Genomic DNA, 16392 nt, shown 5'->3' on the forward strand with positions numbered 1-16392 from the left:
CCTGCAAAACCTGTTTTCCAAGGATAAAAATGGGATGAGTGTTCACACCATCAGCAGCGATTCCTCTTTTGAGCCACCCTTCTGGGGGAGAATACATATGTTCTATCTAGAGCATATCCCAGAGAATGCCTGAGTTTCCCCTTATCCCCAGTGGTCATGGAGTATATTACAGATGTGGTGAACCCTGGAGCTGCAGAAGTACAAAAATTTTTGAGCAAGGGATACCCTACAGAGAAAGAGTGAAAATCTCAGACAACCTAATATTGAGCATGCTGAATGGTGACTGAAGGCAGAGTGGAGAGAGGAGGGGCTTAAAAATGAAGGCGGACGGGATGGGATGGCTGCAATCCTGAACAGCAGGGCTCCGGAATGCTGTGATTTGTTGCAGTTCTGTCATTTTCCTACTTACTAACAAGTCTGTAAAAAGCCATCGAACTAATAGCACAGGTGGAGCATGGAAGGCTTCTTGCACCAGTTCAGTCAACTCTGGCTGGCAGCAACAAGCGATGGCACTGGGTGGAAAGGCCCTTCATGCCATTTGCTACTGGAGACCGTTCTCTCTGGAGATGCCCAGGACTTAGCCTGGACCCTTCTGCATCTCAAGCAGGTGTTCTTCCACTGTGCTCCGGCTTAATTTCTACCAAGGGAGTCCTCTGTTGGAAGGGCAGCCCTGTCCAATTCCAGTTCAAAGGAAAGAACCATAAAGATGAATCTCCATCATCAGGGAGCACCTGAAGGATAGACTAGGCAGGCAGGTGCACAGGTGAATTGTCACAACCGTCATACTCCAGTCTTGCACATCAGTGAGATGTACTATGTTTTTATTTAAACTGTAATAATGATTTTTAAAGTGTGCCTATACATATACATCAGCTCATGCAGATTTATGCAGATTGCTATAATCTTTTTTGGTGATGCATTTTCTGAGTTTGGGCAAGGCATAAGCGGCCTCCCTATCTCTATTGCAGGTGAGGGAACAGAGGCTGAGAAAGGGAAGCTTGCTTACAGCTAACCAGTGACCACCCAGCTTTGGCCCTGGGCTTGTTGTTGTTGTTGTTATGTTTCTTGGAAAAGCAAATAAAGAAGAATCCCTGAACACATGCAGAGTACCCTTGTTTGTTTGCAAGCCTAGGTGTTTTTGATGTAGGGGAGAGGCCCTTGGTGCTTACTTGAGCTCCAGGCTTCCTGTTTCAGGAAGAGAGGGAGAAAGAAAGAGCATGAGAGAGAGTAGATGCAAAAAATAGGTGTATAAATGGGAAGAAACACAAAGAGGAGGGTGTATGAAAAAAGGGATAGGGACAACATGGAAGGACAGAGGACAAAGAGCTGACAAGAGGCAGCATGAACAACATCCAAGTCCTCATCCTGAAAGTGTTTTCCTTGGCCAGCAAGAAACCTTCTGCTAGAATGATCAGTCAGTTTCCAGCCTAAGAGATCTCTCATTTGCTTATACTGGTCTTTCTTCTAAAGTTGCAGGCTAGAGTTTTCATTGTTTGCTCTCCTTCCTTATTTTAAACTATTCTCCAGCTCAATATCTGCTGTTCTCTCCCTTCCACCTCACCCGGATTCTGCAGTATGATCAGGTGGAGGTGATAAGTGCAGATTCTGGGTCATGCATTTTTCTACTCCTTCTCCCTTCTGTAGTTTTCCACCTTCTTGAAATGCCCTGCAGACCAATGTTTACACTTTGCCCTCTCTGAGCTTTCCACAGATGCCATTGTGCAACCAGCTTCTGGAAAAAAAAAAGAGATAGAAGTGGGGGGAGGGGAGCTTCTCGAAAGAACGAGCTGGGGTCAGGCAGCAACACTGTGCATTAAAAAGACAAGTGAGGACAGGTTAGAATGGAAGTAGAGTTGGAAGGGACCTATAAGGCCATCAAGTCCATCCTCCTGTTTTGTTCCCACATGTGACTCTACAAGCTGAATGGATGTATAACTATGCAGGCTGTTGGCAAAATTTCCCAAGGCCCCGATGCCTCAGAGCCTTATCAACTTTCATTCCCAGCATAGCCCTAATGGGTTATTTAGTCCCATTTTACAGATGAAGTCATTAAGGCAGGAGAGAGGAGGAGAGACCTGCAGCACTGGAAGGTACTAAGAGGCCATCCAACCCAACCTCTTGCTACAAGGCAGGAGAGTGACAAGACAACCAATCCATGGACAGATGACTGATAGTTTTAGGGTGTGTAAGCCATTCATAGGCTTAATGGCTGTATCATGCAATCCAAGATTATTAAGGTTGCTAAAAATACTACAACATCCCTCTTAGGGTGCAGGCTGCTTCACTTGACACTGTCCTGGATGACTCTTCTGAGTCTGTGCTGCGGTCAGGCTTGGGCTTGGGTTGGTCTGAGTGTGAGATGTAGCCAGGCGTGTTACAGATAGATGGCTGCAGAGCAGAGGGCTTTGAACAGCCGAATGGGGTCCAAAGAGCAAAGAGCTCCTGGCTTGATTTCTGTTTAAACCAGAAAAGCAGCCTCAAGGACTACAAGCAAAAGCTCAGGGGAAAGAAGCTACCTAAAACTTTCTGTTCTTACGCAAAATTGCCCCAACGGGGGGAAAGATACAGGGTGGCCACTTACGTAACCCTCTTCAAGTAAAGAAGGCACAGATTTGGACAAAATGGGCACATGCTGATTTAAATCTGAAGGTACACGTTTAGAAATCATGACTGTAATTTTGATACCAGTCCAGACTCCCTCACTACAGTGGGGTGGATGGCTTGCCGAGGCTGCTGCCCCAGAGCTCAGCCTTGATGGACCTTTCTGAGCCCCTTCCTGCTCTCCTTCCTGAGAGTTCTTCATGCTGAGTGGTTTAGGGCACAGTCCAGTGGGGATGCCCGCAGGCTCCTGATCTCAGAGGATTACGGGCATCCTGTGCAGGAGAAGTGCAGAGGCAATCCACACCTCCTGTGCTTCCTGCCTACAGGTTAGCAGGATGACCAGCTTCAGCCATGGAGCTGAGCTGCCCCACACAGGAGGGAAGGTGGCCAAAGCCCTGCCAAGTAACATTATATTCTGGTGACCCCAGTTCCTTCTCCTCCCCAGGACACCTGCTTTGCCGCTTCTCTGAGGTTGCTTGTGCAGCTCTGGAGAACCAGCAGCTTGTGAAGGAGGGGCTTGGAGGGCAGATCCCCAGCTCTGGTTTTGGAGCTCTTTTTGGGTCATATGAGCGCTTGCTCCATGATGAAACCAGACAGTTCTTGAAACTGAGGGCACCTTCCAATAGAGAACTGTTATCTCGAAAGAAGGGTGTATGGTCATCTAGGACTAAGTGCAAGACAAAGCTCAGGTTTCAGTGTCAAGAGCTGAACACTTGGCAAACATACTTCAACACAGACTAAAAACAGTGTTCTGACCATTGAAAATCTGGTAACAGTTCTGAATCTAAAATTTGACTCTAGAATTTTGATTTTTTCCCCCAATAATTTCCCTTTCACAACACATTGCTGCTGGAGAATTTGTGGTAATAAGGGGAAGTCTCAAGTTTCTGATTCAATATACTTCTTTTATCTAGACATGAAGATAAGTGGAAATAGGGGTGGGGAGTAGAAAGTGGCTCTCTTAGAATTAGGACAGTGTAATTTTTGCAATAAAACAATTGCTGGAAGCACCTGAATGATTTTTGTTCTTCTTTCCACATTTGCTTCTGCTTGATACACTCTCTGCTTATACCTTCCCCTACTCTCTTATTCCAGGTCAAGATCTGGTTCCAGAACAAGCGTTCCAAGTTCAAAAAGATCATGAAGCAGGGCTCCAGCATCCAGGAGGATCACCTCCATGGTTCCTCGTCTTTGTCCCCTTGCTCCCCCAACATACCCCCACTTTGGGACATCCCCATGGCATGCAAAGGAGCACCGCTGCCGCACAGCAGCTACATAAACAGCTTTGGACCTTGGTACCACCAACCCCAACACCAAGACACAATGGGGAGGCCTCCAGTGATGTGACAAAGGCAGATGGGTTTGTGCAGCATCAAACCCGTCTAGTGTGCCTCTTCCTCCAAAGCTCTGACCAGGGTCCTTGGAGCAGGAAGATGGATGGAGCAGGTGGCTTCTTCAAAGAAACCACCAGCACTTCTCTTTGGCAGGAGGTGACAGCAAATGCACAGGTGGACTTGCCCAACCTGTTCAAGCATCACATCAAACAACCATGGCAGAACGTGTGGGGTGGAGATAGGCAAAGAACCCCGCACCCCAACCAAAATGCGACTGCCAGTCAGAAACTCATTTCAAGCCGTGCTTCTTCATCAGGGAATTGCAAGAGTGGTGTGTGTTGTCTTGTTCCAAAGATAGGCTAACAAGTGATGTGGCCTTTTATTGGATCTAGTTATGTTAGCAAGATCTGAGTTGCCTTGTTTTTCTTCTTTTGCTAGGTTCCCCCCAGCCTGGGCAAGGTTTCTGTACCTTGAACAGTTTTGATGACAGGAAACAATTAAGATAGTTATGGGCTTTTTTAACACGGTGGTTCAGTCAGTGACAAGAAAGCTTTATCTATTGTATTTCTGATCGTCATGCAGCTGGCTAAAGGCACAGGAGAATGGCCAGCTTTTTCCAGGCAACTCTAGGTAGTGTAACAAGGTTCTGAACTGCACAGAGCTCTTCTTCAGACAGGTATTAGGGAAAAGGTAAGCTGAACTGGACAGAAGTACACCAAGGATGGGAATCTGTGGCCCTCCAACTTTTGCTGTACTGCTCCTATCCATCCCAGCCAGCAGAGCCAATGGTCATGGAGCTGATGGGAACTGAAGTCTGGCGCTCCATAGACTTCTCATGGCTACAAATTGGCGTAACTTCACAATGGAGTGGGGGGCAAAATACAGGGTAGCTTGGAGATAATACAATCTCTTCTCATAGGAATAAAACTGGCAAGAAATTTTACCCATCAAAATGGGTCCAATTATTTCCACCTCCTCCTTTCAAAATAAAATAAAATAAAATAAAATAAAATAAAATAAAATAAAATAAAATAAAAAATAAGGTGGTTGTAGGGAGCTAATGTCTATGCTGTGCTCCAATTTACTAATGTAAAAACAAAACAAAACAGGTTTTAAAAATGCTTTCTGCAAAGCCAAATTTGCTTCCAGATTTGTCTATGTTACTAAGATGTTTTTATTGTGTTAAAACCAGGGTTGTGTTTACAGTTAATAAAAAAAGTTTATGGAATGTAATCCCTATATCCCCATCCCCTCCCATTTTTTTTAAAAAAACCTGTCATTCATATATATTTTCCAGCCACTACATGAAGTCTCCCCAGCCTCAAATAACTTGAGTCTGTTTAACTAAGCAATTTTAAAACTAATTTAACTTTTTTTCTCCCCCACACTTTGCCAAGCATAATGACAAAAGATTATTTATTGAAATAAAACTTTTGGTATATTGTTTTCTCTTTATAAACAGAATGTAAAACTATAAAGCTTTTTTGTACAATTTTTTTTCTGAAGCCATTTCTTTATAGCTCTTGTAAAATGTGAATATGGGGAGTTAAAATGGGGACTCTGATCAAGGATGGAAGTAAGAGCTGTAGAAGCACAACAGGGGAAGCATCCGAAACTTGGAAACAAGAACCCCCAGGGGCCTTCACAGGGAGTTTGTAGGCTTGGCAAGGAGTATGCTGGACTGGAGCCAACAGCTGGAACCTTGCAGGGGTCCCAACTCTACAAATCTTTTCCCAAACCAGTTCTGTTGATCTATTTAGGTTATTTGGTCAGGCATCCCTGGGAGCCTGCCACCTTTTCCATAATCCAAGGCTGACCATTGACAGCTTGCTGCCTGAGCTAAAGGGGAAAAATCCCATCCTCTATCCCACACACTCGTACCAATGAAAGGTTGGATGCGGGATGATCTACAGCTGGCACCAAGGGCTGCTAGTACTGCTCATCTACCAAGGCCACATCCCAATGAGGTCCTCAAAACCCATCAGGCCCTTGATACCATAATGAGTTGTTTTCTAGTTCAGACAAGACAGCAAGTGATTGTGGTTCCAAGAAACCATGGGACAGGCCATTGTTTCTGTTCGTGGTTTCTCAAAACCCAATGTACCCTGCTGAAATGGGAGTTTGGAAGACATGGCAGAGCAATTTGAGTAAGAAACACTGCTGCTTTTTGGGTCACGTGAATCCTTCTGTTGTCTGAACCCAGCAGGGGAATAGGGTGAAAACCATGCCACGGTAGAAACCGCATGATTGTCAAGCACATCTGAACGAAACAGCATGCACTGTGGAAACCATGCAGGGTTACTTGAAGTGGCATTCAAGTCCAGCCAACAAGAGACAGTTCTTGCCATTTTCACACAGTGTTGCCATCCCTCAAAATAAACATTCCAGTAACTGGGCACAGCCTGCTCAGCTTAGGGTCAGAACTCATGCAACACGTTCATCTAAGTACGATCTTCTCCATAGCAGCTACTTTGGGGTAGTGCCCATACATTTCTAAATGAGTCCACAGTCTTCCAAAGTTTGGGGAGCCCTGAACTAAGCATTGTAGCTGGGCCATGTGTTTACAGATTCCCTGTTACCAAGCATTTTTTGCACATGGTCCCAGGCCCCCAGAGATCACAACTGCGCTACAGTGAGAAAGTGGGAAATAACCTGTGTACAAAAGCAGTAACATGAATGAAACTTACAGCAGTCTGATCACGCACACACATTGTCTAGTCAAGGAAGCAAAATGCCTAGAACACATTTACCTTTATTATAGATGGAAACTAGAGATAACACCGATTCTACTGCAGAGAACTCAGAATATGGAAACACAGAAAATAGGCTAAGCTTCAGACTTCTACAGGTCAAGAAAGAGTATGAGGGGATGTCACACGGAGGTGGGTAGAGACCTGTTCTCCCCTGCAGAGGAGGGCAGGACGCACTCCAACGGATCCAAGCTCAGGGAACCAAGGTGCAGTTTGGATGCCAGGAAGTACTTCCTGACAGTTAGGACCCTGAGGGTATGGAATGGGCTTCCATGGGAGGTGGTTGAAGCCCCATTGGTGAGGGTGTTCAATGATAGGCTAGACATGCACGGGGTAGGCATGTCATGAGTGGAGCTGGCTGGAACCAGGGGTCAGACTAGATGGCCTGGGAGGCCCCTTCTGACTCATTCAGTTTCTATATTTCTATGTTAGATATAGTCAAGGTGTTAATTGTTCAGGGAATGCAGCAACCTTTGAGTGTCACATAGGCACATACAAACACACAAATAGGACAAGGCTGGACAGCCACACACAGACATGTACATGCGCACACATGCATGCACAGACCCACTCACGCACACTGGGCTGGTGACAGTGGTGTGGGTTAGCATGGGCTCAAGGGGGCATGGAAACTGCCCCCTCGTGCCCTGTTAATGGCGACACAGCTTTGCCACACAGCAGTTGCCCACTGCCCTCTCCCCCTGGTGCTTCGCCATCACTGCTGAGATGGAAACTCCTTGGAGAGACCCATCCATCATGGAACGTAGCAGCCTGCAGGGGGAGTTGGTCATGTCCCCGGCACACATGTCCAATGCTCGTGCTGAGAATGAATAAGACGGCTCTTAAAAGTGAATTACATGAGGATAGGCTCTCATCGAATAAAAAACACCCACTTCTTTTTTCCCCTCTGGAAACCACATCTGAGGGGGGAGGGGGAGGGAATTCTGGACCCTCTTTTGGCCCACTTGAAAAGTAGATCCAGTACATGCATTGGCTGGATTAACAAAGCGATTTCTGATACACTGAAGTTTTTCGAGGTTCTTTGTCACTTTAGGTGCAACAAGAGGGACAGTGCCAGATTTGGAGGAGCCCTTGGCAATATTCCCACTGCTGGGCTCCTTCTGTGTTGGTGGGTTTAACTAGCAGTGATGTTGGAAGCAGTCATTTGAATTTCCCACAATGCCCTGAAACAACCCTACGTCAGCACTTTGTGGGAAATTCAAATGGTGGCTCACAGACCCAGACAGCAGGCCAGGTACAAGTGTAGGCTGCAGAAGTCTGGCGCCCCAGCAGCTGCTCAAGAATGCCAGGTGCTGATGGGGGGTGTGCACTTGGCTAATAGTTATTCCTCTGGAAATGGGCTGAACTGTTCACTTGTCCAGCCCATTTCCCTTCCCTTCCACTTTCTTACAATAACGACGTTCATGTGTGTAAACAAATACCATGAGAAAGTGTAAATGGGAGCTGTGTATCTAACCCCATTTAGGAAGTAACTTGAAATGTACCTGGATGTGAGGCTAGAAAGCTGAGAATATTTATGATATAACTGACATAAAATTGATAACCCCACGAAAACACACACACACACACACACACATTTCCTCTACATTTCTGTTCTCTGAATGTTGATAATAAGTATTCCCATAACTGTTCTTGGGATGGATGAATGCTCAGTGAGTATTAGACATTCAGCATCAGAGCTGACAACCAAGAACACTATTTTATTAACAATCATTATCTTACAGCAGCAGTTAGTAAATTCCATTGTTTGTCTATTTTATTCATCTCACCGGTTGATTTGCTCATGTGCTGCTATGACAACTACTACAGCTACTACTAAAACACATTTATATCCCACCATTTTTGTCTTACAAGGAACAACAAGATGGCGATCTAAATTGCCCACAATTCCTGGCAGCAACACTGGGGTATTGTGAGAAACTAAAATGGCGGCTTACAGACCCAGATACCGGTGCAGGTCCAAGTACAGGTGGGGGCAGTGCTCAAAGTGTTTGTGATTGTCTTGCTTACAGGATCCCTGTAATATTACCCATATTTAGAGTCTTCGTGTGACCCTCTTTACAGATGTCAGTCTGTTATTTCAAGGACTGACAGAGGACAGTCCTTTTTTTGAAGGACAGGCTGTCCTGTCCAAGTCTTCATAAATGATAAAGAGCCATAAGAAGGGAAAATAGGCCGTGGTGACAGTGAAGTTGCCCAGCAACAGCCAGCCCTCCAACTGTAGGCCCAGGGAGGTCACCTGGCCAAAGTCATCCTCCTTGTGGCCTTGTACTTCTATTTACACTATAGCAATGATTGTGCGTCTGTTCATATGAGTGCCGCAAACAGTAGCACTTCTACACCTGCATTTGTTCTCTGCTTCAGGGATGGATCAGTGGCGTCCCTACCTAAATGGCTTATGGCTAGGAGTGAGTGGCTTGCCTCAGACTAAGTCATGAGTTCATGGCAGAGGTGAGACTCAAATAGAGGCCTTCTGGAAATGGTGGTTCAAGAGTTTATCTACTACAACACACCTTCCCTTCTCAATTCACCAGGAGACCTGCTACTCAGCAGCTCTTTGGGACAATCTCCACATGCTGCTTGACTTCTCAAGGGTCCCACAGACCGGCTCCTCTCATGCCTTACCCTCAGGACTCTTGGCCCCCAGCCAGAATGGATACAAAGAGTAAGTGCTCCAACAAACAAAACCAAATCAAACCAAACCCATAGAGCATTTTCATTGCATCAGTACTGAGAATGGTGCAGGACACAGGATGCTGAAGTGGGAAGTACATGAATCAATCCCATAGATCCTCTTTCCACACTTCTGAAATCTCAGGAAAATGGGTATGATTTTGGGCAGCTGCCAAATCCCCCCGCCCCACCTCACATCTCTCATGTTAGGAACCAAGTACTGGTGACTGCTCCACAGAAAGGAAGGAAAGTAGGTATGTAGGTTAATAGGAGCTGAGTGGACCTAACTTCAAGAAAGTTGCCCTTTGGAAGGGCCTCTAGATTGGCTGTTTTCATAATTCACAGGTCAGTGTAGACACCTTGAAATTATTTCTGCTGTGTGATTAACCCCTATTGAACTTTGCCAGGGTCATTAGGCTTTCTCTCTCTCTTTCCTACAGGCCTCTAGGAATAAGAAGAGCCTTTATACTCCTTAACCAGTTTCCATTTGTTTTACCTCAAACACGGGCTCCACTGTTACCCAAACATGGGTATATTTTGCAATTAAAAATGAGGCTGCAACTATTTGGGTTTGAAAGGAGAGTGCCAGAGAGAAGGAAACCCCTTTGAATTAATTTAGACAAGTGAAGGAGAAAACAGTATTTGTAAAATTAAATATATAATGTTGCACATTAACGGCTTTGTTCATGTTTATTGTAAACATAAGACACAATTGTGTGTGTATTGTTTTAAATGATAAAAGTGAAATGTCTTGGCTTTCCATGAAAAAATGCTTTCACATTTGGGCAGAGATTTCCTGTAACTGCAGCATGATAGCTAACTTTTGCAGCTTAAAAAAAATGGAATCATGTCAACTATTTGTGACTTCCCTCTCTCTCTGTCTAAACTTCAAATGGTGTGGAATTTGCATCCTATTCTTGCCTCCCTAGCAAGGGTTCCAAAGACCATGGGCAAAATGCCCTCAGTCGGCCTGCTCATTCAGTGAGCCTGTCTTCTCACTCCAGGGTCACCAGCTGCTCTTCCTCCTTATCCTCTTCCTCATCTTTGCCACCCCTTTCTTGCCCAAGGGGCAGTGAGCCAGGAAGCAATCAGGCCATGGCATCTGCCCCTCTGACTTCTCAGCACCCCCATTGCCTGGGCCTGAGTGGGAGGGAGGTGAGCAAGCAGGTTGCAGTGGTGCAGAAGAGGAGAAATAGTTCTAGGGGGTGCTTTTCAGTAGGCCCCTGATGGGCTGTAGGGCATTGGCAAGCACCCAGCGTGCCCTGCCAGGATGCTGGTCCACTCCCTAGGTTATGGACCATTAGGGTCAAAATGCCTAGAGATAGTTTTAATAATTTCAGCAGGCTAGCTATTTATTAATAAATATTTCTGAATAGAAGTGCTTATTTATCTGTGTCTACCTGAAACGTGCACGTGTGTGTATTTCAGATCACTTGTCTGTCTCCTGCTTCCCTATTTGTTTGTTCAAAGAACTAGTATGTTTGTTTAAAGTACAGCCGTCACCAGCTGGGGCTTCCCCACAGGATGCCTTCCTTGTGTTTTTGTGGTCCCTCACTTACAGAAGTTTGTGGGGCCTCGTCAGGGCACGAAGGGCTTCCTGACAGAGGGTACTGCTGGTGCTAAAACCCAAAAGCTATTCTGCTGCTATTGTTTTTCATTTTTTATTTCTGACTCGAAAACAGGCAGAAGCAGCAGCAGGAATACATCGGAAGGGTTACAAGCTGAAGCCAACACGATCTTCCTGCCCCCTGGTAAAATTCTTTGATTAAGGCAGGGGGTTGCACAATAAAAACCTCATCTGGCAATATGCTGAGAGACCAACCGGAGATTTCCTGATGTCTCTTAGTTCACTCCACCAGCTCCATTAACTCTTGTGTTTTTCAGGCCGTTGGCTCCTCTTCAAATCATGGCGTACGGCTGTATTTTCTACCAGCAGTGGTGCTTGATGGCAGAAGGCACTCCGTCAGTTCAAGCTGTTTTACTGAAGTTTTGCAGCACGTTCCACAATATTCACATGCTTTCAGGCAGTGTCATGTTTCTGCATCATCTTCTCAAGGACCCTGGAGAGAGCCAGACCCAAAACTCCAGCTGAGACGCATAATCATCATCAGCATCAATACTCTGTTGTTCTACTGCACCAGTTTTAAGTTTTCCCTGGAACTGCAACAAGGAATAGTTTCCAGTTAAGCACCAGCATGTCTCAGATTGTGTCTGCTCTTCCCACAACAAAACAAAAGTCCAAATAGTTTCCTATTCTGTTTTGGTTTTTAAATGGTTGTCTACAGTGAGAGGGGCTCACAAAAAGACATTTCTGTCCTAGGTCTCTCTTAAAGTTCAGTGGGACCAGAACATTTTCGATGGCACAGCTCAGTTATTAGGTACAGAATAGATACTTCACCGATTCTTCTTTTTGTTTGCCATATACACACAAAAAATCAAATCAACAGACAATATCTTTCAATCATCTTTTTAAACCAAATAAGGAAGGACTTAAATCTTTGAGCAATTAGTTCAAAGGTTTGGTTTGCAAATTCAATTCATGCCAAGTGTGAGTGAGCAGGCATGTCAGTGTAGCAAACCAGTTTGTTCCCTTGCAAACAACAAAGGATGTAAAGTGTGTGTTGGGAGGACTGGAAGGGATCTCTCACAATGGAAGAGCACTCTTTTCCAATGCTCTCCCCCAAATATCTCTGGACTGGATTGCAGCCTCTTGCAAACAGGAGTCTGCTTGTGTAATGCAACCGCCTCTGTCTCTCTGTCCCCCTAAAGCCCTATCTGTGCATCCTTTATCTGCTGTGTGGGGAATCCGCCAACCCACTGGAGCGATGGTGGATGGAGGAGTGATGGAGATTATATGGGGAAAGGGGAAATCTTTCCCACCAAGGCACTCTAAGGGTGTGAATGGTTTTGAGCCATTTGGAAGAAGCATGCAAGAATTATTATTATTATTTTTATAAAAAAACCTTTCTAAATCCCCCAGGCAATGCTCAGACAAAATCTGAAGAGCCACAGATACAACACACAAACAGGGAATACGGCCAGTGTGGTTTGGTGGTTAGAGTGTTGGACTGGGACCTGGGAGATCTGGATTCTAGTCCTCACTCAGTCATGAAGCTCTTTCAATGAATTTGGGTCACTGAAGAACTCTCAGCCCAATCTACCTCACAGGGTTGTTGTAAGGATAAAATGGAGTAGAGGATTTTGTGAGCTGCCTTGGGTTCCTCACAAGAAGTAAAAAGGTGAGATATCAAAGCAAAGTGATGATAATAATATTAGTAGCAGTACATACATGCTACTTACAAGCATAGGACCAAAATCAGCATTTGGCCTTCTTGCCAGACACTGGTGCTGGGTCACAAGCCATTTTAATTCTTCACATGCCCCCAACGTAGTGTTGCTATAGGGCATTCTGGGAAATCAAAATGGTAGTCAACTCACTATGAGTTGATGGGAATTGCAACACTGCTGCTGATGCAACTTGCAAAACTTGCTGAGGTATGTCCTAGGGCGACCACATACCCTCCTTTGCAGAGGCTGATCTCTGTTTGAAGGACTGCCCAGTTCAGGTCTGGTTTGAAGATAAGGAATCAGAAGAGCAGAGACCCTGAATTTTATAATGTATTTATCTGAAGGTTTGGAAACCCTTGTTCTCCCTGGACAGCAGAGCAAGCGGGCACCCAGCTCATCTGGTCACAGTCTTTCCCATGATGAGGACATGTAATATGCTATATTTAAATTGCAGCCACTATTTCTAAAGATATAAATTAGCATATGCAAATATTATGCACGTGTGCTAACTCCTTTGTCCTCTTCTTGATTATGCAGTTCCTCTTTTGAGTGGAGGCCTCAAAACCAGTGTGTGTGGGGGGGGGGGAATTGTCCACCAATGGAGGATATGTAGCCCATCAGCGGACCCTTTGGTCTTTGGGGAGCTCTCATGAGTGGCAGGTGAAGTTTTCATTACCAGCAGACACAAGCAGAGCCATTCCAGCGCTTAACTGGATTTACGGTTTACAAACGATGATTTATTGTTATGACCTGCATGGAAATCCCAGGAAGCCTTGTTGACTGGCCTCTGGGGTATGTTGCTTGTCTGCCAGCTTCTCACATTCCCTCCGCACCCGCCCTTCCCAGTGTGATCCCTTTGTCAGTGGAGTCAGAACCATCCTACAAGGACAACACCATTATAGGTTCAATTTAATTGGATAGGAGGAGCACTCCATGGTCACCCCTAAATCTGATTGGACCCAATTCTAATTATGTAAATAGCTTGCCTCGCTAAGTCAATTGGAGTTGTTAAACGGGCATATTAGTTATTGTTAAAAATGTAAGTGCTATACTCAATAGAACTGGATGAAGAAGTTGAATTTGCACCAACTTTTAAAGACACTATGTGAGATAATGAATTCTTCAGCATCCCCGGCCAGTAGCTAAGTAGACTCGTGGATTACCTGGCAGTGATATTGCATATGGAAAGTATTTTCATAAATTAGCCTAATTTCCCTAACAGCATGAACTCTTTTCCAGTGGACTAATTCCTTCTCTCCATCCCCACACTATCACTACCTCCACAGAGGTAACACAACTTCACAGCACAATCTTAGACATGTGTACTCAGAAGTCACACTGAATTCATACCACTTGCTCCCAGGTAAGTGTGGATGGGACTGCAGCCTTAGTCATGGTATCCTCAAAGGCCCAGAGCATGAAACACTGGTTTTAAATCCCTGCATGTGGCCTCAAGAGAAGCAACCCAGTGCAACAAGTTTGTGGTTCAGAGTATTAGGAAATGTCATGCCATTAGCATTTCACTCAAGTTTCTAAGCACCCTAACCTACGTGTTGGCCTATTATTGTAAAACCAGGAGGTGCAATCCACGCAAAGCACTGTATAACTGATTTGTCTCAATAAGAATGATTTAAGAATGGGCTGAATTCTCCCCCCTAAAATCAGTGGGACTGTGCTGTGCTTAATTTTGGCTGGATCATGCACACAATTTGGTTTTTTTGTGTTTCAATTTTATTTTAGACTGGACTGAGCTGATTTTCTGTTCTGTTAATATTGTAGAGGTCTGAACATCCACAACTGCGCAGACATTATCTTTCAGTTAACCTCATGATTAGATGCTGAACTAAACAAAAGGCATTTACTGTTGGTGTTTTCAGAACAATTTAACTGGCCCATTTTCTGTGACGAAAGAAGCGTACTTTCCTTTCTTTAACTCCTTTGTATGATCTACACAGGGTTGCAACATTAAAAACTGTTTGCGATTTGGGATAGTATCAATTTGTATGTTTCTTGAAGATAAGGATCAGTGTTTACCCATGTATGCTTAATGCATTGTATCTCTGATACAGGATTATTTAAAAAAGAACATTATCTGATTGAGAAACTGAATAGTGAACTGAATGCAAAATTTAATTAGCACATCCGGTGGTGAACTCGCACATAATTAGCCTGCCATTGCAAGTGTTGAATATGGCCACCCAGAGAGTTAGGGTTGATTTCTGAAAGCAACTTGTTTTTGAAACTCTTTAGACCAGCATTTTGCACTTTTAGGGCCATGTGGTCACATCTGGCAATGTGAGCAACTCTCCCGGGCACCACCACGAAATGGCTGCCATGAGTGGTGTGGCAGTGAAGAAGCAGCCTGCCCCAAAGACTGACTACAAGGCAGAGGGGGTGTCTGAGCCCCAACACACTAAACGACTCATCTGAGCCCTGTTTTCAGCACCAACACAGGTGTGTCACAGCAATCCCAGCTGCTGGTTGGAAAATCCGCCATTTGTTTTCCAAGGGGTGGGGCCATGGCAGGTGCCAAGCAAGGTGTCCGATATGCACCGCACCTTGGTGCTTCCAGGTGCCACTTTGCCTACACATGCTGCAAACCAACCTGGAGCCTAAGCGGGAAATGGGAGAAAGCTAGAAATGTACTATTCATGCAGTGGTGGGAGGAAACCATTTTTCTGTCAAGGGCCCCTTGTGCCCCTCTCCCTGGCACGTTTCTGGCAGAGGATTAGGGGTAGTTTGTCAGAAACACACCAGTGGTGAGGGAGGCTGAAGAGGCGAATGGGCCTGGACCAAAACAGAGGAGAGCTTCTCTTGAGAGTTTTCAGGCCTCGTTCTCAGAAGGGAGGAACAAATTCGTCTTACCTGAGATCTGAACTTACCACTTGCAGAGGGTTTTCAAAGTAAGACTATGGCTTCAAGTGACCCTGGTGATGCAGGTTGACTGCCCCTTTATATTATCAATCAATCAATCAATCAATCAATCACATCTGTATGCCACCCCATAGCCAGAGCCTCTCCGGGTGGCTCACAGTGCAACACACACACACACACAAATAACTAACACTAACAGACAAACCATAAAACACATTAAAAACCCTTTTCCATGCTTTCAGTGAAAACTATTTTTCACAGGGGTGGGTTGTGTGTCTTGGTCCACCTCCCCATGCTTACATACCCTTGTTGAATAAAGGCATGTGTCAAGGAATCTTCACCCCAGTTTTAGTTAAAGAAAATGAGAGGGCTGTTACTGCAAATTGCAGTTGCCAAGCTAGAGCTATGCCTAAATGGGCTACATTCATGTTGAACTCTGAAGTTTGGGGATTGACCATCAGATATGAGAAGGGTTCTCCTGCAGGAGATATAGCAGAATTGGTCTTTGTTGCTCCAGAGGTCAGAATTAGAAGCAAGGGGTGGAAATTGCAGAGAAGCAGATTTCAGTGAAACGTCAAGAGAAATATAATGGTAAGTGATGGTTGACGGCAAAATAGTCTGTCATGGAAGGTGGTGGGATCTCCTTCATGGCAGGTGTTTAAGCAAGTGCTGGATGTACAGTTAAATCTTCTGTCTGTGCTTTGCAAATTGTCGAGCATCTTTCATTCTAATGTCTACTCACTGATGAAACTGGTTTGTTAAAAAAATGTTGGATATACAAGAGGTTCATTCCACTTGCCCTAATGCTCAGCAGTGCAAATACAAATGTGTGCATACCATCCCCCCCCCCA

General features: G+C 45.0%; 1 protein-coding gene across 1 annotated transcript in view; it reads left to right on the plus strand.

Moving 5' to 3' along the window:
* DLX4 (distal-less homeobox 4) overlaps positions 1 to 3948 on the plus strand; it is a 24463-nt gene extending 20515 nt beyond the window's left edge. Inside the window, exon 3 of the mRNA XM_044444698.1 lies at positions 3697 to 3948. Coding sequence (XP_044300633.1) covers positions 3697 to 3948 — 252 coding nt within the window. The remainder of the gene's footprint in view (positions 1 to 3696) is intronic.
* Positions 3949 to 16392: the final 12444 nt, after the last annotated feature.

Source organism: Varanus komodoensis, unplaced genomic scaffold, assembly GCF_004798865.1.
Source record: "Varanus komodoensis strain SLA01 unplaced genomic scaffold, ASM479886v1 scaffold45, whole genome shotgun sequence".
Lineage (NCBI taxonomy): Eukaryota > Metazoa > Chordata > Lepidosauria > Squamata > Varanidae > Varanus > Varanus komodoensis.